Source organism: Microtus pennsylvanicus, chromosome 19 (genome assembly GCF_037038515.1).
Source record: "Microtus pennsylvanicus isolate mMicPen1 chromosome 19, mMicPen1.hap1, whole genome shotgun sequence".
Classification (NCBI taxonomy): domain Eukaryota; kingdom Metazoa; phylum Chordata; class Mammalia; order Rodentia; family Cricetidae; genus Microtus; species Microtus pennsylvanicus.
Window position 1 is genome coordinate 33847247 of NC_134597.1, and position 24978 is coordinate 33872224.

Genomic DNA, 24978 nt, shown 5'->3' on the forward strand with positions numbered 1-24978 from the left:
TGTATGATACAGTCGACTTTGCAAATTTGGTAGTTTGAAACTTCACGTTATTGGGAGGGAGTATCCAGCCTTTCAGAGAATTGGGGTGTTTCCCAATTGTGTTGTGGTGCCTTCCTAATCTAATAGGAATTCCCAAAGTCAGGGTGGAGGTGAGTACTTAATGTCATTGGAGCTGATACGGAGATGGCATCTCTGACCCATACAGTTTTTCTGCTTTTGCATTGTAAGTCCCTTTCATGAAGGGAGGGAAGATTTGCACTGATGGTTTCCTTTAAGTATGCGTGCTGACAATGAGCATGTGTCCTGTGGTAACTGAATGGTGGTGTGTAAGTAAAACAAGGAAGTAGACTCAGGTCCTTTCCTGACTGCCTGGAGTGGTAGGTAGTGCAGGATGGAGCAGATAAGGAAAGTAGCGAAGTCCTGACATCTAAACTGAATTGCTGAGAGTCTAACAGTGTCTTTGGGAGTCAGGCAAATTGTCTTTTTAATAGTTCTTTTTTCTCAAAAGCTTTAGGGAGCAAAGCCTAATCTGAGGCCTGGTTTTCACAGTAATTAATAACATAATCTTGAGTAAATGGCTGTCAAAAGACATAAGTAAATGGACAGTGTTGAGAAATCAGCACACCGTATGCAGTGTAAGGTTTGTGACAGAAGACACCAGAAAGCAAATATTTGCTGAATGAATTAGTTAAAAATTTCTCAGAATTTGTTTCTTTTATAACCTAAGTCAATAATAATGATACTCAAGTGACTTTTTTATTTGGGTGAATTTTTTTTTATGCTTTAGAGTGTTTTGTTAGGCTGGTTCTTATAGATTGACTTTCCCTATTGTAATTTTGAGGGCCAACAATTATATCTTCTAACAATTCTGTGTTGTTCATACCATCCTGGGTGCATATAGGAAAGCCCAGACATGCATGTAGATATTTCTCGTACCCTCATTCTACTATTTCTCAGGTGTCACACCTTTATAGGATCCTTCAGCCATTCTCCAACCTGAGGCCTGGCAAACATGGGAAACCTATTAATGGGCCATACTTTCTTTGAATACACGTTGGAATTTTTGAGAGATGATAGATAATAATAGATGAATGAATATGGGTGCTAAAGAGAGATCCCACACTATTTTAGAATGGAGTATAATAAAGGGTTATTTATTTAGTGGTAGATTCACAGATCATAGTCCTCTGTAGGAACGGGAACAGGAACCAACCCAGCAGCTGGAAGAGTTAGCATGCCCTGTACATCGACATTTATGCTATAAGAGGCCACGCCCAAGAGGGTTGGTATCTTAAAGGCTACTGGCTGAAGGAGTTCCCACAGCAGATGAATGGCTTGAGCATTTTTGCTGGTCTGATATAAATGCTGTACTGTTCAAGGCCTTATTCCTTTAGCTAGTTTGCCTCTCCTTATATCGGTAGAGATGATTGAACTGCTTCAGCCAGCATTTCCAGAAGCACATCAGTGATCAGAGACAGGTTTCCTTGCAGAAACCCTTCCTGTCCAGAAGCCAATTTGCACTCACATGTGGACACCCCCAGGATCTGAGAGCCTTCTGATTTTTAGGAGCAAGTTTTTTCCATGTTCTTAAACTACTGTTATTGCTGCTTCTGTTTATATTTTAAAGATTAGCAAAATCTAATCTATAACCATGCCCCAGGGCTCTTAGGTAATCAGTAACTCTGCCCTGCGCTCAGAATTTTGCAGACTTTTTAAGATGGCTGCTGCCTGTGGGTATTTAAAAAGAACAAAACTTTGCCTTCTGCCCTGTTGTCAGAATTTCCTGTTGCATTATTATTAAAGAAGAAAAACGTCTTTCTTCTTGGAATGTGGACTGTTGTGGGTAAATAATCCTCAATGCCAGGCCCAGTGCTTCTTTCTGAGGACTTTAGTTATTGTCAGGGAGTGAGAGGTTGGAGGTTGCATCTCAGTTGTCTTCTGCCAAGCAATTCAGGGAAGCCATTTAATGCAAACAGTCCTTTTGGATTGCAGTAGTTTGGGTGCCAGGTGCTGCTCAGATTAAGTACAATGCACGCATCATCTGTGGTGCTTCCTTCACGACCCAGATCCTCTTAGAACAAACCTGCTAGACTTGTGAGCGTCCTTCTTGCTTCCTCCAAGTAGAACCTCACTTTTAAAAAGTTTGCTCCCTACTCCCCAGGCATCATCTCTACTGAAAGGAAAATAATGGGTTCATAGATAAATATGGGTGTTTTGTCTGCATATAGAATTCCTGATGCCCAAGAAGACCAGAAGTGAGCATACAGTCAGTAGCATGAATAATCTCAAACTCATGCTTTTTCATTCTATTCTATGACAGTTCCTACTAAAGATTAAGCTGAATTTGGTAATTGCCAGGAACCAATGATGGTGGTGGGAGTGGGTTGGCTGCAGAGATTGATAAGGGACTTGAAGGGATGTTAGAGATATTATTTATTTTGGTGATAGTATTGTTTACATGGATACATTTGACAAAATGTATGGAAAGGCATGCCTGCAAGGACAGATTGTACTGCATGTGGATTCCAGCTCTGGTTTTAAAAACAAAGTTGACCTTTCAGTTTCCAGGGTTAAGTTGTTCTTGTTTTTGTTTGTTTGGTTTTGGTTTTTCAAGCCACAGTTTCTCTATGTAACAGCTTTGAACTCACAGAGATACACCCGCCTCTGCCTCCTGAGTGTTGGGATTAAAGGCGTGTGCCACCACATCTGGCTAATCTTGGCTTTCTTATATGACCTGCATTATAGTGTATCCAGATTGCTAATGAGGGGAAGGTTCTTTGGTAGATAGAAGATAAAGTAGAAAGAATGTTAGAATTCAGACTGGAGAGAAAATTTAGGTTTTTTTTTTTTTATTAGTTTGGAACGGATCTAGGTAATTATTTTCATTAGTTCCCATCATCACCAGAAGACAACCAGGTGCTTTTTTATCTTCTGATAAAAGTATATACTCCACATTGGGATTATTGTTGCCAACATCTCAAGGCTGAATTGATATAAATTTTGTATTCTAGCTCAGAAAATATATAAAATTTATATATAAATACATTTTAATATAATTTATTATATACTAATGTAATAATAATGTAATTAATAATATATTGATGTAATAATAATATAATAATACATACATGCATACATATACCAGGGCCTTACACATATAATTGCTAAGGTTCAAGGTCACAGAAACTTAGTAGACAAATGGCATATTTCTTAAATAAATAGGGAAACAAAATAGAATAGTTAATAGAGTGAAAGAGATTTAAAACACAAGCCCGTCACTATTTATGTGTCTTGTTTGAAACTTGACTTGAACAAAGGAGGTAACATATACATGTGTATATTAATTGTTAAAATTTGAGAACTGAATAAATATGTTGTTACACAGTGGGCCAGTATTTTAAGTATAATAATATCTCATAAAAGTCTCTTATGAAGATACATAATAAACTCTTAAGGTATTGCATTTTCTTTCATTGATTAAGCCTTACTGGATTGTGAAGTAAGATTGGTCATGAGGTGATGGTTGTTGAATACGAGTGAGGAATATACAGGAGTTCTCTGCAGTTTCTGTGCTGGAAATTCTAGAGAATAAAGTATTGTACTCAGCAAATACTGAGTGCCTGTTGTCCGACCTGCACTGTGCTGATGGAGAGTTCATGGTCTGTACACTAATTGTACTAGCTTTGGGGAACTTTTGTTCTCCAGGAGGCCAATGATAATGTTAGTAAGTTCAGACTGTGGTTAGGAAAGGACAGCTACAGGTCAGTGGTCACAGTGAAAGACCTTCTGCTAGGCTGGAAGGAGTGGGCCCTCTGGGTGGTATCATCTGCCAGACTGAGGGATGAGAGGAACGGAAGGGTTGACGGCCATTCCGAGCAGGTATCTGATGTGGTCTATGCATCCTCTCACATGAGAGCAGATGTCTTTCTGTCTAGCCACTTCATGTTTCCCTTGTTGACCCTCTGTTGTGTCTTATATATGTCTGATTTTGAATTTCCAGTACAAACTCTAGGCTTGTTTGCAGATCTGGCATAATTTTATATTGCCTGTATGTGGAATACATAGTAATTACTTTTGATGAAGTGTGTGTGTGTGTGTGTGTGCGCATGTGTATCTTTCAAGAGATTGTCAGAATGTACATAAGGAGAGTCTTGTATCTTGAATGAAAGAATCAACAGTAAAAACATGAAGAACATCCTTGTAGCCCTAGAGAATAAGAAAATATATCTTGGGTCCTGGAGTGTAGTTTGCTAAGATAACTCTAAGTCCTGTCCTTTAGTTACCATCTGGCTGTTTGAGAAGGAAGTTGTTCTTAGGGGGAAATGACTGAATTTCTTACATTGATTAAAAGGTGCTGTGTTATCATTGTGTATTTAAGTACCACATTTCCCAGTAACAGGCACAGTGGAGTGATTCAGTCAATGTTACATAAAGAAATGGTCAGTATCTTATATAAGCTCCAAATCTTTCTCTATGAATCTCTAAGAACTTTGTACTGTTCTGAATTGCTAATTCTTTCACATGCTTTCCTTCTGCTTTCTTACAATATTTTTTAAAAAATAATAATATTTGAGAACTCTAGCTTTTTCTGACATCTATCCTAGGCTTCTGAGTATGTGAGGGTGGCTGTGTATGCACATGTGTATGCGTTCTGTGCTCTCGAGCAGGTGGTGTTTACCTTTTCCAACCAGACCCTCTCCATGTTTCCCTGTTTAGACACATTACAGACGCCACACTCGCCATTGTGAAAGGAGAAACGGTTCCGCTTGATGTCTTGCAGATCAAGGTAAAAATCTTTGCTTCAGATTTTGAAAAAACTATGAAAGTAATAAGGACATGTTAAAGAAGATGAAGTTTCAACAGTTCACATGGGATTGTGGTGAACATGGCAGTCCCTTTCTCTCCCTATCCCCACTATTAGTCTCCAGAGGAAAGCAATGTTCATGATTCTGTTATCACTAATTAATATGTTTATAATGCATCTTTAAATGCCATTGTATGGGGCTGAAGGCATAGATAAATGATTGTGTGTCTACATGTCTGGGGTTTAATCCCTAAGACCTCGCCAAAAGTAACTGTGATGAAAATCATGTGATATAAAACTGACAACTGTAGTCATTTTAAGTCTGCTCTTCAGTAGTGTTAAATGTATGATGTTACCTTTTGATACCTTAGCTTTGAACTTGCCTCTTTGCCTCTTTGTTACTCACAAAAATCTCTCTGCGTAACTTCCTAATATAATTATATCTAGTTTTTAATTCCTACACCTACTACAAGAAATCCATCTGTTGTTGTTTTGAGCATGAGAAGAACCCTCAAGGCTAGACATTGTGTTGTTTATCTATAATCCCTACTCTCTGGAGAAAGCACAAGGATGAAGCTTTCATGGTCATCCAACTACACAGCTAGTTGAGACTAACCTGTACCACATGAAACCCTGTCTTATAAAAGGAAAAAAGCTCATAAAGTATTTAAAACAATGACTGATTTCTGTACCTGTTTAAATGCTGGCTGCATCTTTCTTTCATGCTGTGCGACAGGTAAACTTTTTCTCAAGCCCTTCTGGAGTAGCCGGTCTTTATCTTTCAGTTCACTTGGTTGTCTTGGAGTTTTAGCGCCAAGTCTTGGTTTAAGAATATTTAGGATTTTATTTTGGTGGTGGCGGCACATGCCTTTAATCACAGCACTCTGGAGGCAGAGGCGGGCGGATCTCTGTGAGTTCCAGGCCAGTCTGGTCTACAGAGCGAGTTCCAGGACAGGCTCCATAGCTACTGAGAAACCCTGTCTAGAAAAAACAAAAACAAAAAATTAGGATATTGTTGATTATCTGTCCAACCTTTCTTGTTCTTAGGGTGTGAATAAGGTTTTCTATAGCTTCCTGCATCTTTCATTTTTCTATTGAACTGTGAAACATTTTCTTATTTGTAGATGTGTAGAGGATCAATTGATTTAGAAATATGTGAAAGGGCATAGAAACAATACACTTTACAGCTACAGAGAAACCCTGTCTCGAAAAAAACAAACAAACAAACAAACAAAAAACAACAATTCAACAACAGTGAACTTACAAGTGTATAGCCATGTCTAGACTTCCCGTCATGATCTCATTAATCATACTCTAAATTGCAATTGATCTTTAGTGTATAATACAGCTAAGTTGTTTTCACAAAGCAAAAGGACTGTGATTAAAGAATAACTAGGAGAGACTGCTGGCTATAAAGACATTGTTGTAAAATATGATCATTACCAAAGAAGGTGAGTCAGGAGATTTTATTTTAATAAAATAACTCAGTAGTTTAGTATTTGTTATATATGTATTAGAAGTGATATATTACAAAGTAAATTGAATTTAAGTGGAAATTCTTGCTGTGTTTGTACTTAAATGTCTCATCTCAACCCCCTTCTCTCATATATACTGATTTTGCAAATTGTTATCAGATTTTTTATAATCTCTGTATATTAATGACACAGCTCAGGAAGCAGAAAAATTTTAATCAAGTCAATTCTTTAAAATGTGGAACAGTGGCTTCTACCCTAGTTTCTGAGGAATCAGTTTGGTTTAATTGATTTTTTTTCCTATTTGTCTTCTTTCTGAAAATTGCATTTGGAATTTGAAGAAAAATCTCTGTAGACAAAGCTTAATGTCATAAGTGTTCTAGGCAATGCTAGATGCCAGTCCTTCCTTCCACAAGCACCATAACCTGCTAATATGAACTAAAGATTCTCCAAATTTCATGAAATCACTGAATATAATGGTATCATGTTTGGCTGCTTCACTGTTCACTGTGTGCTCACATCTCATTGAACATTTCAATTTGGTAAGGAAGTCAAGGTGTGTTTCCTCCTATGATATGAAGACCACAGGTAGGAGAGGGGCAAGAAACCATGTAGGCTCCATCTTCAAAACCTATCTAGAGGCCAGCATCTCTTCTTCAGTCTCTTGTCCCTTTCTGGTGGCCTTTATCTTTTTTCAGAGCTCTCTGACTATGACCTTGCCTTTGCTTTGTAACAACCAGTGTGTGGTCACAAGTTAGGGCACATCACTTCTCTGCTCTAAGGCTTCGGTAGTGTCTCCTCCCTGAATAACAGCCTTTAAGGTCTTTGATCTGGTTCCCCATCTGGATGGTACTGATTCTGGTCTCTGTTCAAATGATACTTATCAACTGCATCTTCTCTCATCCCTATATTAACTAGTCATTTATCCTCCTAGCGGTATCTCTGAAATACTTATTTTGGCTCCTCTGTCCTCTCACCATATTGTTTCTAGTTTCTCTCTTGTGGGAACCTAGGAGCAGGATTAGCAGAAACTCTTGCTTACCTGGTAGTGTTATCTCCCTTTTACCTGCAGGTGCCTCACTGCTGGGTCTCTAATGGGCTCGTATGTGAATTTTGTGTAGCTCCCCATGGCATTGCATTTTGAGTTTGGAAATCTGTTTTAGCCTCACTTATTTGAACTCCTTTAATTCTCAGGTTGAGTGTTCTTCATAGCTTCTTCATGCCCGAGTGCCTTAGCCCCTGGCCCACTGCTCTCAGAGGAAGTTCTCTCTACTCGGCACCCAGAGACAAACATGTTCTTACTGTGCCAGTCAGCTGGTGCCTCAGCAGCCCCTCTCTGCTTGCTCTGCTCTCTCTCTCCACTATTCTTCCCATGCTTGTCTTAGTACAGAGAGTAGCAACGCCGTTCTACTGCATGACAGGTGCACAGCAGATGGGTGAGCGGTCAGTGTCTCCTTGTACAGTTCTCCTACTGTGTGTTTCTCTATCAAATTCCCTGGCTTGGCTTGGACACAGTGAAATGATGCTGGTGCTGGGATTGAAGGAGCCCTTGATCCCATGAGCACAAGATGCAACATACTTTCTCCAGGACAGCAACTCCTCGTGCCAAAGATCCTCCCTCCATTCCCCCTGCCCAGGTCTTGATCCTAGCTTATATTGGCCATGGCAGAGAATTGATGGTATGAGAGAATCTAAGTTGGTCCTTCTGCCTTCCAGAAAACTCTGGAGTTGTGTGTAGTATTGTACTTCTCTTGGAATGTGGGGCCTGGTATCTATCAGTCTTCAGCCATTGGAATTTAACTACTCAAATTGCAGCTAATATGTGCCCTTGCCAATAGGTTCATGAGAACTAATGCAAGTGTGGATCATTCAAACACTCTTACCATGGCATAGGGTTAATTGCCTTAGTATTTGAACTTACATATAAAATGTTTGGCTTGGTGTGAAGTAGACCTAGAACATTTTCTAGATACTTATGAATTTACTATATTCACAAAGCTAAATCAATTGTATTTAACTTCCAGGGCGAAAAGGAACAACCTGTTTTTGCAATGACTGGCCTCCGATGGGGATCCTTCAGAGATGCTGGCGTCAAAGTTAGCAAGTAAAGGATTGCTGTGTTCATGCGTGATGGTTCTTTAAACGTTTTATTCCAACCTTGTTTTTGAGATTTTAAAACAATGGTCTGTGGGTAAATCTTTTTGGCCAGGTAGCTGAATTTGGTTTTGATACTGAAATAGGCGCACCAGCTAAGAGTTTGGAGCCTATAAGCTAAGGACTGAGAATAGCCATAAAGAGAAGGGCACGTCTGTTTTCTCACATGTAGCTTAGGTTCAAGCTACATAGAAGAAAGAACTGGCATTGCTTATCACACAGCAGCATACTTAGATGAACTCCAAGGTGCTGCCTGCACCTTAGCCTCAGGGAGCACGTAAGGTCCTAGTTGGCCAGCAGACTGTGTTTGGGTGGAGAAAGGTGAGATCTGGATTTGCTGACTGCAAGAACAGGCTCAGGAGGAGCGACTGGCAGGCCGCTGCTGGCTCTCATGGGGATAGAATTACTTTTGGAGACTCATGTGGAATGAAGCTTCCTCCTAGGAAAGAAGTGTGGGCCAGCTGCCTGAGGCAGGACTGAAGGAGACAACATCCAAGGTTCATTTCGTTTCTAATGGAGGTGCCGTCCTTCCTTAGCCTAGAGCCCAGGGCTTAGGGTTGTAGGAGAGGCACTGAGGTAAGATTGAGTTAGTGTACAGCTCTCTCATCAAGAACCTCTCTTGCAGTTATGGACAGACTGCTAAACATTCTTCACAGAGATTTCTCACACGTTTCACTCTGTTGTCCCTGGTGATGGATTCCTGAGAGCGGAGTGTCAGGAGAGTCCTGCTGTATCTCATTGCACCACAGTCGTAAATGCTTCACGTCTTTCTGTTTGCGAGTGTGCCATGGTTATGCTGATGCCACAGGTTACCTTGGGTTTGATCTGTCATCTCGGATTCCCACAGCTCGCTGGGAGAATTGCTTAGCTTTCTCTGAGAAAGTCTGCTCAGAACAAACCGCTTCCCGGTATTCTGGTCCGCAGTTCAGCACTAGTGCAGGTCAGCTGTCTTAGGAACAGCTCATCTCCCTGCCCCATGGCTTCTGAACCTTGAGTTTTAAGATCTGCAGGTGGTCACATAACACCTTGGCTAAGACTGACTGCTGAGTCACTTCTGGTGTAAAATAAGAACCATTCCCTTGCTGGCCACTGGAAGACTACAACCACAGTGTCAAGGTCACTGCTGGAAAAGGTGCAAGGGACTGCTGATACTTTAGAAATGGACAGCCTGAATCAGGGTGTCTTTCTACTTGGGAAAAGGGAGTATAGAGAGAGGACTTCAAAAATACCATAAGATACCAAATATCTAAGGCCCTCATAGATACCCTCACAGTATTAACCTGAATGATAATTTAGAACGGCTCCAGTTTGGCTTTATCTGACTTCCTTGTTCTAGAATTTGGGCCCAACTTATGGTCCCATCGTCCCTAATGGCCAATTTTCTGTTTTATTTTTAAGTCTTGCCCTTTCTCTGGCTGCGATCCCTCTTCCGACCTGAAGTTTTTTCCTCCCTCTTTCATCGTCTAGATTTGGGTCGCTTCCAGTCACTTTCTGTTCCGTACCTGTGCTTTATCCTGTGTCTTTTATTTCACAGCGTGACCACCCTCTTTTCTTTCTTCCTTACTTTTCTTACCAGTAAATAGTGATCAGTTTATACTACAACATATGTCGTCACTTATTAGTTAGTATTATTTGGGAGTCGTTAACTTCTCAAATCATGGGTGCAAAGGTAGGAATTTTAAAGTGTTTTTCTGCATGTTTATACTCTACATACCTTTCTCCATATATGTAATATGAGCTAAATAAAGGCCTTCTGACATGAATCAGTCAGGAGCAGTCAAGTAGCATGTAGGTATCTGCTACATGTAACGAGTAGCATTTACATCACTTTCTGATTGCAACCTGACATCTCTCAAGTAGCTTTTATGCACTTAGCAATATGCAATGAATTTTTACTCTGAGAATTTATACTTGGAATATTAAAGCTGTATAATGTGAGTAATGTGAGCTATACTAGTGTATATGAATGTGCACATTTTATGTGGGAGGGGCCATGGAATACAGGACTCTGTCCTGTATCCTGTAACATATTAGGTCAAGCGGCATCCATAATACACTATGTGTGTGTGGCTTTATTGCTCTCTTCTTGTGGCTCTTTTGCCTGTATACTGAATCAGTTATATCAGTGAAAGTCTGTATTATAATGATTTGTAAATTCAGCACTCGGGAGGCAGAGGCAGGCAGATCTCTGTGAGTTTGAGACCAGCCTGGTCTACGAGCGCTAGTTCCAGGACAGGCTCCAAAACCACAGAGAAACCCTGTCTCGAAATACCAAAAAAAAAAAAAAAATTTAGGGGTCAAAGAGACGTAGGATATACATTTCTTATTAACTATGAGAATCTTTATATTATCTAATTGCATACTGTTCTGTGTGCTATTAAAATTTATATTAAATTATGGCTGTATTATGCTACAGTCCTCAAGCCAGTCCTCAAGAGCAGCCAGTCATAGCAGAGGTACAATCCTGACGCATTGATTGTCCTAGATGATTTCTAACACACTGCTAACTCTTCTCATTTTCATCTTGGTTTCCTAAGGTACTGGTATCTCGGTCCACTGAAGATCAAAGCAGCCCACTTTTTCAGCACTCTACAGGTAAAAGCAATTTACAATTTAGAACCTGACCTATGTTAATCCAATGTTTCTTTGTGATGTGTGTATTTGAGATATTAATTCCTTGCTACAGAACCATATCACATGTTCCAACACTAACTTGTGTGCATTTGATTTATATGCTTATAGAAAACATTCTTGTTTTGATAGACAAGCACCCCTCATGTCTGTCTGTCTGCCCGTCCATCCATCCATGCTCATTCTGTTCATGAAAAAAAAATTTTCTTATTTGTCTTCGATACTTGCCTATGCTACTCATTCACACATCCTTGCCAGACAAACCTTGAACAGAATGTCTAGATCATTAATATGTGTATCTATTAGTACCTGGTAATGACCTGAAGATTTGGAGTCAATTATGGATAAATTAATTATATTGGAGTCTATATATTATCAGTAGGTTATAAACTGTGTTGGTTAAATAAGTGTGGTACCTACTATACTGGACAGTACTGATACAGAACATTTCCCTCATCACAAAGTTCTGCTGGGCTGTGCTCTATATAGAATATATTAAAAAGTAATAAGGTCTGAGGTTGTAGCATAGTACAGTGGCAGAGCTCTTGTCTAGCATGTATAACGCCCTAGGTTTGATTACCAATGAGAGAGTAGGAGGCATAGAAAAGACTCAACTATGTCAAATAGATGAAAAAGTAAATAGGAAAGTCACACAATAGATGAACTATATACTATCTTCATTCTTCATGCAGACCAAAATTTGGTTCACTAATCTGAAAATTGGTGTAAGAAAGTAGGCTCCAGTGTTAATATTTAGAGTTATCTGGTATTTGTATGCACACACACACACACACACACACACACACACACTGAAAAATGTAGTTCTCTTAACCTTTTAAGAAATTCCACTTGGGATAAAAAATTAAATAGACAAAACTAAAACGAACATCAGTAAAATACTTGGAGAAAACACACATAATTTAAAAAAATCAAACAGGAAAGCCAAGGTCTTTCTACTCCTAAAGCAAACTGGTTAGTAAAAACTACTGTTGTTAAGGAGAATAACTTTCCTGGAGAAGCGGTAACGCCTAGGGAGAAGCAGTAGCCATGGGTTCAGATGATGGCATTCTAGATCTATAAACACTCCCTGCTCAGTACTCATCAGGTGCTTGTTGCTGTGATTGGCGCACAGAGCACACACTGCACAGGCTTTCTGGCCTCAGGACGTCATCATGAGCCAGAGAGAAGTGCAGTGGACCAGCGGACTCACAGATGGCAGGAGAGAAGTGTAGATGGTAAGACAGGAACAGCGGAGCGCCTCCCAGCTTCACCGAGGGTCACAAAGCCTTCTTGAGAGAGGTGACATTTATGCTAAATTTGCAACTATGTAGAACTGGATAAGGGACATTTGGGATAGTGAACTGGACTGTGTGAAGTCAGTGTGATAAACCATGGTCATTAATTCAGGTTGGTGCAGTAGATTGTCTGCAAACGGAGCTGGAAGAATAGGTCTGACTTGGGCAGGTATCACACAGAGATCTGCATTGTGGAAAACCTGTTTGGCGTCAGCATGCACAAGGAGTTGGGCATGAGTAGCTATAGACCAGGACAGCAGATAGAAGACTGACCAGGTCATCCAGTGACAGGGAGAGAGTAAGTGCTGCGGTGCAGACTGGGGTTGCTGGGAAGCTGAAGAATATTAGATCCCGATTTCTAGTTGAGGGGCTAGAGTTGTGTAACTTAGCTTTTCATTAATGTTGATGATATTAGGGTAAGACCCAGTTCATGGAGGAAGATGAAATTTTATTTTGTATGTGGTGAGGGTAGCATATCTGTCGGAACCTCAGAGAGATTCTAGGATAAAGAAATCTGTTTCCATGTCTTAAGGATGTAACTGCCATTGAACGTATGGGTTTGGTAAAAGTGCCATTAAGAACAGATGACCAGGAATGGCACAAAGGACTGTAAATGTTTAGAAAATGACTGTACTAAGAGAAAAGCCGAAAAAAGGGATCGATATAGCAGCCAATAGAAGAGGTATTTCAAGAGTGAGAAAGAAGTACAACTTCTAGGAAGCAACAACAGGCGTGTAAATAAGAACAGGGAGTGTTCTCTGAACTTGTTAGCTGCCAAAGGTTTGTCAAGCTCCAAAGTAATAGTGTTAGATTATAACAAAGAAAGCTCAGAAATAAATGAGAGGAAAGGAAATGGAGACAGCCAGTAGTGGTGGCGCACGCCTTTAATCCCAGCTCTCGGGAGGCAGAGGCAGGCGGATCTCTGTGAGTTTGAGGCCAGCCTGGTCTACACAGTTTATTATGGGACCCCTGCTCATTCATACTGATTTCTATTGTTTGGATAAGTATTAGCAGTAGTTGTCAGTTCCACCTGGCTGTCTCCCTGCTGTATGTTAGGGAAGTAATAGAGACCATGGGCCATTGTGTTCATGGTTTTTAAGGCAAGGTTTTAAGAAGAAAAGGAAGCTTGAAGGTTTCACATTTCAAAGCAGAGAGAACTCTACCCATTGAAGAGATGGTTACCTTCCAAAGCAAAGCCCCCAGAGGTAGAAATTTTTTTGGATTTGGTTAAACTGATTTCTTCTTCATTGGTAGGAGTGGCCTCAGACTCATCAGGCCTCCATCTCTTACACGGGACCTACAGAGCGACCTCCCAGTGAGCCTGAAGAGATCCCTCCCCGACCTTCTCTGTACAGGAGAATATTGCGCAGGCTTGCCTCATTCTGGGCACAGCCACAGGATGGTGAGCAACATGGTGACTGTGGGTTACTAGCCCTGCTCTGCTTCAAAAATGCCCTGGAGCAGACACCAAGAATCAGTTCTAGATACCTAAGTGGAGCAGGAGCCATTCCAGCCATTCCAGTTGAATTCAGACTTCTGGGTGTTTCCAGGGCAGGCGTCAAAGCCTTGTGAATGGGCACAGCAGGTTCTGTGTGCTCTTTGTCACTGACATTGTGCTATTGTGCCTGATTTCAGTGAGCGTGCTTTAGGTTACAGAGCCAGTGTGTATTCCTTCATAGAGGAAAGGTAGAGTAAGTAGAGAGCTGGACAAAGGGCTGAGGAAGCCAAGCACAGTCTTGGTGTGTGTGTGTGAAATGTCAATAGAAGCACTGACCCATGTCTGATGGTATATCTCGTGTGTGTGTGTGTGTGTGTGTGTGTGTGTGTGTGTGTGTGTGTGTGAAATGTCAATAGAAGCACTGACCCATGTCTGATGGATTCCCACAGCCTTCTCCCGAGAAGTGAGCCCAAAGATCTGGAAAGATGTACAACTGTCCACGATTGAGCTGTCCATCACAACCAGAAACAGCCAGCTTGACCTGATGGCAAGTGCACTCATTTTTTAAAAAGAAATTTGGCGTCTGGGGAAAAAGGATGGGTGCTTTCCTTGCATTAATTCAGTATTTTTATGTTTTACTCTGTGGGCACAGAGATGAAAGGATGAAGTAAAGGAGGCTGTCGTGTGCCTTTAGAGACAATAGCATTGAGAAGTGGTAGCTGAGTGCATTGGGGCACAGGAGCGCAGGGATCTCTGGACAAGTATTTGACTCTTGTTTGGGTGACCTTGGAAGACTCGGGACAGAAGCTTTAAAAGTGTAAAGCTAGAAAAAGTTGAACTTTCACTTGAGTAAACATGTGTTTTTTTGTGAATATATTAAATGCATAGACTCAGATTCCCCAGGAGAAACACATAATCCATAGCTATACACATATGGGGGTTTTGTTTGGTTTTGGTGAGACAGAGTCTTGCTCTGTAGTATAGGCTAGCCTCAAATTGTGATCTTCCTGCTTCAGCCTCCTAAATGGTAAAATTACAGGCCAGTGTGCCATGTGTAGGCTGTCATATATGATTTAATGCACTGTACAAAGCAGTAGTTATTAACCTTATGTGGCAGTAAAGTATATGGGATTAAAGTAAAGTTTAAAATGCAGTTCCTTAGTCATGGTAGACATATATCATGTTCAATAGCCATATGTAGCTTATCACCATACTAAATGTACAGACATGAACATGTCCATTGCTGTAGAAAATTGTTTTGGCTGGTGTTGGTAAGTATTGAGTTAAGTTTAAATGATTATCAGCATAAACTTGGAAAGTACAAAAGTTTTTCTAAGCATGACACCTAGGGAAAATTTTATATTGATGAATTAATCTACTTATTTAAAAAGAATAACTTCGGAGTGACAATTAGGGAGAATATTTGAGTATGACAGACCAGCATTTATTAGGTCTCCTTATCATAAACTCCTCAAATAAATCAATAAGAAGTGAACAGAGACAATATTAAACAATGGTCCAAAGGCTAAAAATAGAAAATGCACAAAGGGAAATTTTGAGGAAAGAGAACTCATATTTGCTGATATTATTACATGGGACTGAGTCATTGTTCACAGAATCTTACATAAATTAGTTATGTTACCCTCAGACTATACCACATGAGTCTATGTGCAAACAGGTAACTGCATTTTATACTATAGTTAAAAAAAAATCAATTCCAAAGAAGCAGAACCTGAAATAGTAACTTCTGGATCGCCATGTGTTACACAGCACAGTAGCACTCAGGGTGATGTACATGGGCACAGCCCTCTCTCCTAGCCTTCAGGAAACTAAGTTGTGACACTATTTTTGGTAGTGTCTATAAAGAGTCTAGAACCCATGCATACCCCTTGTCCTGGCAAGTATAGTTGTTTAGCTGTGGGCGTGAACAGTTAAATTCTTAGTGTACTTACAGAATTCTGAAACCACCGTGAACCGAGAGGTTGAAAAGTCCTTTGTTCAGGGGATTTTTGAAAAGAAGACAAAATCTCTATTACACATTTTCTTTATTCTTAGTCTTTGGTGACAGTGTATTCCCAGGATATTGCTTGTGCTCCTTTGCCGTTGTTCTCTGATGAGTGAATCTCTGTGATGCATTGAACTGAGTGAGCTGTGATTGCAGCTCTGGGTGAGCCACATTCAGGACGCTGACTGCTCTTATCTCTGTGCTAATTACAAAGGTCTGCGACACTGCTGCTGTCACTAGTGGAGCACATTCTTCTTCTTTTTGCCTCACCGCCTTGCAAAGCAAATACAGTAAATATTCAGATACTGTAGCTGATGTAATAGCTTGAAATGTTTATCATTAAAATATTATCTCCAAGTATGGAAACAGCTTTAGGAGTGTAGAATGTCAGAAATTTAATGTCTCTTAATAAAGCATGTTTATTCTTTAACAGCAAGACATTCAATAGGTTGATTAAATGAATATTATACTTTTACTTAAAGTAATATGTGATCTTTGTATTTACTAATGTGGCAAAATACTAATCATATATGGCTGAGTGAAAATCAACTTAAAATGATTTTCATGAGGTGGTTGGTCCCTTTTTATTTAAAAGAGAAAAGCTGCCACCTGAAAGTGAGCTTTGCGGAGGTAATTGATGAAGACAAGGCTCCAATTTTATTTACTCATTTCAGTAGCCAGTTGTTCGGGCCAGTTTATTCGAGCGCCGCCCATCTTTTCCCCCAGAGCTGCGCAGGTGGTTGTGAGCCACCCAGTGTGGGTGCTGGGAACTGAACTCAGCCCCTCTGGAAGAGCGGCAAGCACTCTTATCTCCTGAGCCATCTCTTCAGCTCCATGGTTTCTGTAAATATTGTAGAGTGTTTACTAGGTTCCTCATAAAAATTTCATAAGGTTGTCTCGTACTTATAGATCAATTTGAGGAGAAATGGCATTTCTATAGTATTGACTCTTCTGGGATATCAATGTGATGTATCTCTTCACTTACTGATGTCTTCAATTTCTCTCAATGGAGTTTTATGGTTTTGTCTTTAGTATTTGCCTGTTACTGAATACACTCCTGGTTATCGTACTTTTGTTACGATTATCAATATAGCTCTTAAAACATCATTCTCTGACTAAAGAAACAGACATGTCATTGATTTTTGTCTGATTGTGTTTATATTGAATCAGCATCCTAATTAAATTCTTATGATGTAGCCTATGGGTTCTTTTAGATTTGCTATATCAACACAAACAGTGCCAGTTTTGTTTCTCCCTTTTAAAGACTTCACCTTTACCACCCTTGTCTTTCCTTACTTCCTGTGGGGCCTTCCGTGCTGCACAGGAGTAGTGCTTATGGGAGCCGTTGCCCTATGGGAGCCGTTGCTTTGCTCTTGAATTTGGTATAAATTTTTTGGATATCTTTTATTAGATAAGGAAGTTTCTAATAATGAAATCTTGGGAGGTTTGTTAAGAGTTTTATTAACTTTAAATATCTTAGACATTAAATTCTAAGAGACAATAAGATTCTCATTCAACCTGCCAATTTGAGTTGATTTTTGAATGGATATGAGAGATGGAGATGGCCAAGATATAGAACAAGCAATAGCTTTACCTTTGTACCTTAAACACTGAAGAAAAATCAATGAAATGACTGTTGGCAGAACTGGCCAGAAACAAACAGCTTAGGGCAGGGATCCCGGAAAGGAGGCCTTTGGCTGAGCTGTGCCTGATGTCTCTCCCAGCCCCCTGCTTGACAGAGGCCGCTGAATGGAGATGGGGCTCATCAGGGACCCAAGGTCTCCTCAGAGAAGTCTTCTTTGAGAATTTAGGGCCTCAGGGCGATGAGAATGTAGGGCAAAGTAAAAGAATGGATCCTTGAGGGGTGAGCCAGGGATCCACAGATGTCTGTAGCCTTCGTCTGCATTTTCACTGATGTATGTATATGAGAAGCCACCTGAGGTAAAGAACTCCTCCCAGGAACCCGGCCCATCCTAGGAGATTCAGGCACATAACAAGACCAGGTAAACATGAACATAGTTGTCAGTTCTGGGGTGTTGATGCTTTCAAAGGCTTTTCCTCAGTAATGGGACAAAAGTAGTCTGAGTCCAGGCTGACATTTCCTCTAGTAAAATCTGGAGAGTAACAGCAGGCGCCACTTCCAGGCCACATCACTGCCTCGAACAAAGCCGCAGAGTAGCTGTCAGTGGCGGCTAACCACAGGCCCACCCCGCCAGCCGCCTTCAAGCGAGGGGTCAATGGAGTCACACAGATTCAAGTTTCTGTGGATTCTGTTGGAATGCGAACACACTACCATATTAAGTACTGCATGGCTGTTTTATACTGCAGAACCTAGTGCAGTCATAGAGACTTCTGGTAACTCTCTCTGGCTGTTACCAGAAAACACATGCTGGTGTCTGTTCCAACTGGAGGACGGCTGTGCTGTCCTGCTGCAAGTTTATGGTGTGGGAAGTCCCTCTGTATATGTGTTACTTTTATTGGCTAATGAATAAAGAAGCTGCTTTCAGCCAATGGCTTCACAGAATTTGGCAAGGCTGGAAAAGATATAGAGAGTAGGCAGAGTCAGGGGGAAGCCACATAACCTATGGAACTTTGTCCTGTAAGCCACAGCCACATGGTGATACACAGAATAGAAAGGAGTTAACTAAGATAAAAGAACGAGCTAGAAAGACACCTATTGGCCAAACAGTATTGCAAATAATATAGTTTCTGAGTGATTATTTCATGTCTCCGCAGCCAGGGAACAAATGAACATGCCTGTGCCAACAAATTTAAATATGCTGTTTCCTTTCCCCTTATCCTCTGTGAATTAATTAGACTTGGTGAATAGATCATTTTCCTCCTGCTCCCGGCCAGCTCCCAATGCCATGTCCCATCATCCCCCCATATCATTGTCCTGGCATCTGCTGGACCTTTGCTGCTCTCTCTCATTTCTCTGTCATGTTCCTCCCTGGCTCTCATTTGCCTCTGCAGGTAGAGCACAGTGGGCAGAGTGGCCCTGTTACATTACCTCATTGGAGCCCTGCACGGCTCTCCATTTCACCCAACCTAAAAGACACATTCCTTACAGTGGTCTGCAGAGCCCTGCCAACAAGATGCTTTCTTCCCCATCTTCATCTGCTTCTCCTGGCCCTGCCACTCAGTCTCTTTCAGACACGTGGATTTCTTTTCCATTCTCTGTACATTTCAGGGATTCTGCCACCTGAAGGCCTCTGCCGGGCACTCCCTTTGTGTGGATGGCTTGTTCACAGAATAATGGTTTCCAATATATGGCCTTTAGATCGGCAACATCAGATTCCTGGATATGGTTTGAAATAAAAATTCTTGAGCTTCACAGCATGCCCTGAGCAAGGAACTCTGAGAACGATAGCAGAGTCTGAGTCTCTGTACAATAATTAACTTTAAACCAGCAAATACAAACAGGATCCTGATGTCGTCTAGCCCCCCTGGGCACCTGTTGTTTGAAGACTGTTGTAGATGAAGATATTTCTTCTTGCTCACCTCCTGGGCTCCTGCTCTCTTTAAAGTATTGCTCACTGGGGCTGGAGAGATGGCTCCGCAGTAGAAGAATACTTTATACTCTTCCAGAAGACCAGGTCTTCAGAGGACTCAGGTTCAATTCCCAGCACCCACACAGTGGCTCACAACCAGTTTATTCTAGTTCCAGGGGATCCGATACCTTCTTCTGACCTCCATGGACATCTTGAACACATGTAGTATATGGGCATACATGCAAACAAAATACATAAAGTAAATAAATATTTTAAAAGTTACTACAACCAATGTCATCTGAGGCTCGTTTATTTATGACATTTTGTAATATATTCTGATGTACTTCTAGTAGAACTATTTTCTACTGTATTCTGAAATATACTTATTGTTGTACTCCCTGCACTCTCTACTGTGAAATGTAAGTTCTTTGTGGGTTAAACTCCTTGTGTTTTTTTGTTAGTGACGTAAACCAAACATTTCGGGGATTGCTGAAATTCCGCTGGCACTCGGCAGGTAGAGTGAAATGAGAACTCTGAGCAGTCATTAGGTCAGAGCATCGTGTGTGATTCCTAGTAGATTCAGCTGTGCTTTGGTGGTACCTGTGATGCTCTGGCAAGGGCTCAGAGGCTTGTGTATTTCTCCTGGGCCTATGTGTTTTGAACTCCAAGAAGACCACATAGACGTGGTGGGTTGTTTCACAAAGCTGGGCTAATGTTCTTAGTTAATAACTAGGAGCAAAATGAGGAGGGGCACAGTAATCGTGCCTCTTGCCACAGTGCTTCCTTACAGATTAATCTTTCAGGGTTTTGTATGGATAGAAACACAAAGCTTTACAGTGATTATTGGGAAATAGAAAGGGTTGCTTGCTGTGGACAATGGTCTTTTATCTTGCCACTTGTATTATTTTTAATAAAACATTATTTTTAATAAATCGCTGATTGGCCAGTAGTCACGCAGGAAGTAGAGGTGGGGCGGTGAGAACAGGAGAATTGTGTGAAGAGGAAAGCTCAATCTGCAGTCATCACCCTGACAAGAGCAAGCAAGATGAGAAGGCCTCACTGTTAAAGGTACCAAGCCATTTGGCTAACACAGACAAGAATTATGGGTTACTCTAAGATGTAAGAATTAGTTAATAAGAAGCCTAAGCTAATAGGCCAGCCAGTTTATAATTAACATAGGCCTCTGTGTGTTTTATTGGAAACAGCTGTGGAACCAGGCAGAGAAACCTGTCAAAAGATTGCTTATGTTTACATTTTAAATACAGACTCCTGTGGGTGAGAGCTGCATTAGCCCAATTTCCATGTCTTAACGTTCATATTCTTGATCTTTCTAGAGCAAAGAAGACTTTATGAACATTTGCATTGAGCCTGATACTGTCAGCAAAGGAGATTTCATAACCATAGGGTAAGTGCCTTGCCTGTGGGAAATGGAGGTTCATGAAATAACTTGTGTTGTTAACTCTTTCTGTTCGGAGTGGGCTCCCTACTTCAGATGGAGACCCGGCAAAGGCCTTGTCTGTCTGTCTGCCTGCCTGTCTGAGAACTCTTCTTTTTTAGAATGGGGCTGGCATTTCTGGTGCCTGAATGCTTTTGCCTCCTCTGCTCATTTTGGGAAATGAGAATGGAACAGTCTGCCTTTCAACTGAAATGAAAGAATTCCGTGTTTCTGGCACAGTCAAGGACTCAAGGTTCAGTGCAGGAGCTTGAGTGGCTCCTCCCTGGCCCTGTAACTCCAGGGTCATCTACTTGTCTGAGCACTTCGCCATCTGTAAAACAGAAGAAATCATGTCTACTGTCTCAAGACTGCTTGTCAGTCTCCAGGAGGCTTTTGACAGTGAGCCTCACTCCCCAGTATCTCTTACTGTGCATGCATTCCCCGTCTCCCTGTTCCCAGAGCATCAAGGACAAACTTGAAAGGACACCGCATACCTGGACATTGCCCAGGTTTCCCTTTAGTAATCCAGTAGACTCCTCAGAGTCCTGCCTCAGCTGGAACTTCATTGGCTGAGAATTCTGTAACCCTCAAGTATCTGTGGAGCTGTGTGTTCCCATGGCAACCAGCAATCTGCTCAGCTGCCTTTGCATTGTCCTGGTGCTCCCTCTCCTGCCCACTTAGGGGTTGGACCTTGCTGCTGTTGCAGCTGCGTCTCCATGGCTGCGTCATTATCGATTCCAGCGTGGGTAGCAGAATGGCTTTCATTAATCTGTGTTGTTCTTGCCTTTGATACAAATTCTTCAGATACTGAATGGCTCCTTGCAGCCTTTGATTATTCTCGGTGTATAGTAAAGGAAGAAGGAAAAGGCTGTCTCTCTACAGTGTGCACAGATCACTGTCTCTTGAGTGATTGTGGCTAGTGGTGGCAGCCATATTCAAATCTCCTTTATAAAACTGACACCAAACAAAACCTCCCCTGTATCCCTCAGTTAGATGGCGCTGTAGTCAGCATTCTTATCAGCAAGTTTCCTCTTGGTTCCTACGGGAAGTAAATGTGTGAATGTGTGCAATCCATGTGTCCTGCATATCTTAAAGGAACATATCTTAAAGGGAAATGCTGATGACAACCCCACAGGAAAGAATTGTTTCCAAATAAAGATAGATAGTAGACTTTTTACCTTTTTTTTTTTTTGAGACAGGGTCTCTTAGACCCAAGCTTGCCTTTAACTCCCCAAGTAGGTCAGGCTGGCCGTAAACTCCTGCCTTTCTTTTCCCCTCTTTGTATTTGTCATAACTAGCAAAATGGGGTACATATGCACTGAGGTCAGGTGTATTTGTGCCCGATTGCTTTACTCCAAGGCCAGTTAATAAAGGTAAATGTGCAAAGCAGGCTGTTACATATGGAGATTTATCAGAAATTATCTGGGACTTTCGAGATTAAAGAGGTATCTACCACAATATAGAATAAGACTACTTTGTCTTTAATAAAGAGTCACAGAAGTGTGGTGCTTTTCTCAGAGGATTTAATTATATCCTAATTTTGAAACGTGAGGTTAACAGTTTAAAAACTAGATAGATGTAGAACAATTGAGAGAAACTTGGCCTCAGCTTTATGCTGCTCCCTGCAGCAAGAACGTCAGTCTACTGGCCTGGAACCTATGACAACACTGGGCCAGAATCCTAGGAAATTAGTCACTGAGCCTTGGTCTTCAGTGGTTTCCTTGCCCTCATAAGGGAGAACTGGGCTTTCTGCAGCCTAATGCAACTGCCATCAAGGATTCTAACCTCGCTTTTTCTTACACTAACAGAAGTAAGAAGATGAGAGACCCCGACCTGCGCGCAGCTGGTACTGAGTGTCTCCAGGCCAGCCACTGCACTCTCCTCCTTCCTGAGGTAAGGGGGGGGGGGCAACCATTCTTTTGGTCTGTCTGTCCCTCCATTTCTTCCTCCTTCTTTCGTATTACCTGACCTCCATTTAGGCACCTTCTGTTTGGCAAACTCATTATCAGTTCTGAGGTAAAGGAGAACGGCTTTAAGTTACTGATGTGGATCAGGCCTCTGAGGACTTCGAGTCTCTAAGCCAGGCTCCTCCTTCAAAGTGATTCTTACCTCCCCTGCCCTTTGCTTCTTCATGCCAATAATGCAAAAGACATTTATAATCATATTATTGTCTAGGAATTTTCTAGCTGGTAAGCAGTGGGTTTTACTTTTTCCTGTAAAGTATGCTGTTGTGTGCTATGCTTAGAGTAGTAACCTGTTGAAGTAGGACTCAAACGTGGAGATGAGGAATTGAAGGTGATGTGGTTGCTGCTGCCCCACAGTTTACTGCAGTCTCTGAAGAGCCGTGGCCGTGGTGCTGCTGCACTGCATTGAACTCTAGGCCAATGGGAGGTGTCCGCATGTGCTGCCACCGCAACTTCATGGAGCAAATGCTACATTAACTGGGCTACAGCTGGGCCTGCCCCAAGAGTCTCTAGTGGTACTAGTGTTGGCACATCCACATCTGGGGGATAATGAAAATGAGTCAGGAGACACAATGTCCCTCAAATGAAAATTACCTGACTTTTTTTCTTTTACCCTAGAATTATAGTCCCTGGCCCTCAGTTACATGGTCATTATTTTTTCTCCTAATGGATATCCTTGCTTATGTATCATGTTAGTTCTTTGATAATTTATTGTCTTTTGGTAAATATTTTAAAATTTTAACCTACAAAATTTAAGCTACAAAATTATTTTTTGAGATAGAAGTTTTAAAAAGAAAAATCCCTTTTCATGGATGGAGAGAGAACTGAGGTATTTCCAGGACCAGTGAGCACTGGGAGATTTTGTTTTGACTGACCTCAGCAGATGCTTCCTCATCATGAAGGTCACAGAGGTGCACTTAGAACCCCTCCTCTCTGCAGGGAACTGAGGGCTCCTTCAGCATCGACAGCGAGGAGTATGAAGCCATGCCTGTGGAGGTGACGCTGCTGCCCAGGAAACTGCAGTTCTTCTGTGACCCCCGGAAGAGGGAGCAGATGCTGCAGAGCGCATCCCAGTGATCCAGCTGCAGCACGGCACTGGCGGGCTGCCCTTCACGCCACCAGTGGGACCACAAGGGAATGGGTGTGCTTCATCTTTCCCCAGAGTGTTGTCACAGGATCCCAAGGGAATTTTCATGGCAAGTAGTCCTGACCTCTCCTGACCTGTAGTGTTTCCTAGTGAGCATACCCTGTCACCCTCACCCACTTGGTGACCAGCATCCCTTAAGTCCTGCTTTCCTGTGTTGTGGTAGTCGATCCCTCCTCCGTAGTGGTTTGCTCAGGCCGGTTCGAAGAGTTCTTGTGCTCAGTGAGTTGGAAAGGGTTAGAATTTTGTGATTGCCCCACAGTGGAGAGTGAAATATGGAGACTGTTCCAGTTTTTTTGACCATCCTAGGGCATCCAAGGGAAGCAGCTGCCTTCTCTGGGTGCCTCTCTCATGGGTGCTGTTCCTCTGTGCTCCAATTGGTTGGTCTCAATCTGGAAAGCAGACGTGAGGTTGTTTCCTTTTCAGCCCTGGCTAACATATTATAAAATGCTATTAAAAGACAAATTTGTGCTTCTTCATTGTTAGTTTGCATGTATATGACAGAAGCACATGTTGAAACTAACTGACTTGGGACCCACCCCTAAGCTGTGTAGCTCAATCTGGCAGGAATCTTCATTTTAAACGGCTGCTTCACAGCTGAATCAACCAGACCTGGAGAATGTATTTTAAAACTACTTCAAAACTCCTGCTTTTCCCGAATGTATTATATATTTTTTTTTAAAAAAATCACGTGTTCATGTTGACATCTATCATTTTTCATGGGAAGCTAAAGACTTGTCAGTGTACTTTCTAGTGTTGTGTAAATACCATTGTTTACAAATAAAGTGTTGCATCATTCTTTTAAACATATCCAGTGTAATTTAAATGCACCCCTCATTTATTTATATAAATAAACTAGTGAACTCTTTTTATATGAAATTTTTAAATTATTTTTTCTCTCCCTTGGGTACATCTCTATACCACTGTCTATCAATTGCTTTTTCTCAGCAAAAATAGCTTAAGTGCTAATTCATTACAGAACAACTGTTCTAACAATTATTGTTATATATTATTAGAAATAGTTAAAGCAGTAATGAATTTTTGGTAATTAAAAATTATATTATTAGAATGTTGTTGCTCCTAACTAGTTCATTTATACGATACATAAATATTATTTTTGGTGAGACAAGGATATTCTGTATCAG

At 41.3% G+C, this 24978-nt stretch overlaps 1 protein-coding gene across 1 annotated transcript in view; it reads left to right on the forward strand.

The window, feature by feature from the left end:
* Window positions 1-24712, forward strand: part of LOC142838318 (acylglycerol kinase, mitochondrial-like) — a 70616-nt gene extending 45904 nt beyond the window's left edge. Inside the window, exons 8-15 of the mRNA XM_075953683.1 lie at window positions 4717-4786; window positions 8301-8380; window positions 10968-11025; window positions 13611-13758; window positions 14244-14341; window positions 20625-20695; window positions 22534-22618; window positions 23629-24712. Of these exons, the coding sequence (XP_075809798.1) occupies window positions 4717-4786; window positions 8301-8380; window positions 10968-11025; window positions 13611-13758; window positions 14244-14341; window positions 20625-20695; window positions 22534-22618; window positions 23629-23766 (748 nt within the window). The 3' untranslated portion in view covers window positions 23767-24712. The remainder of the gene's footprint in view (window positions 1-4716; window positions 4787-8300; window positions 8381-10967; window positions 11026-13610; window positions 13759-14243; window positions 14342-20624; window positions 20696-22533; window positions 22619-23628) is intronic.
* The last annotated feature ends 266 nt before the right edge of the window (window positions 24713-24978 follow it).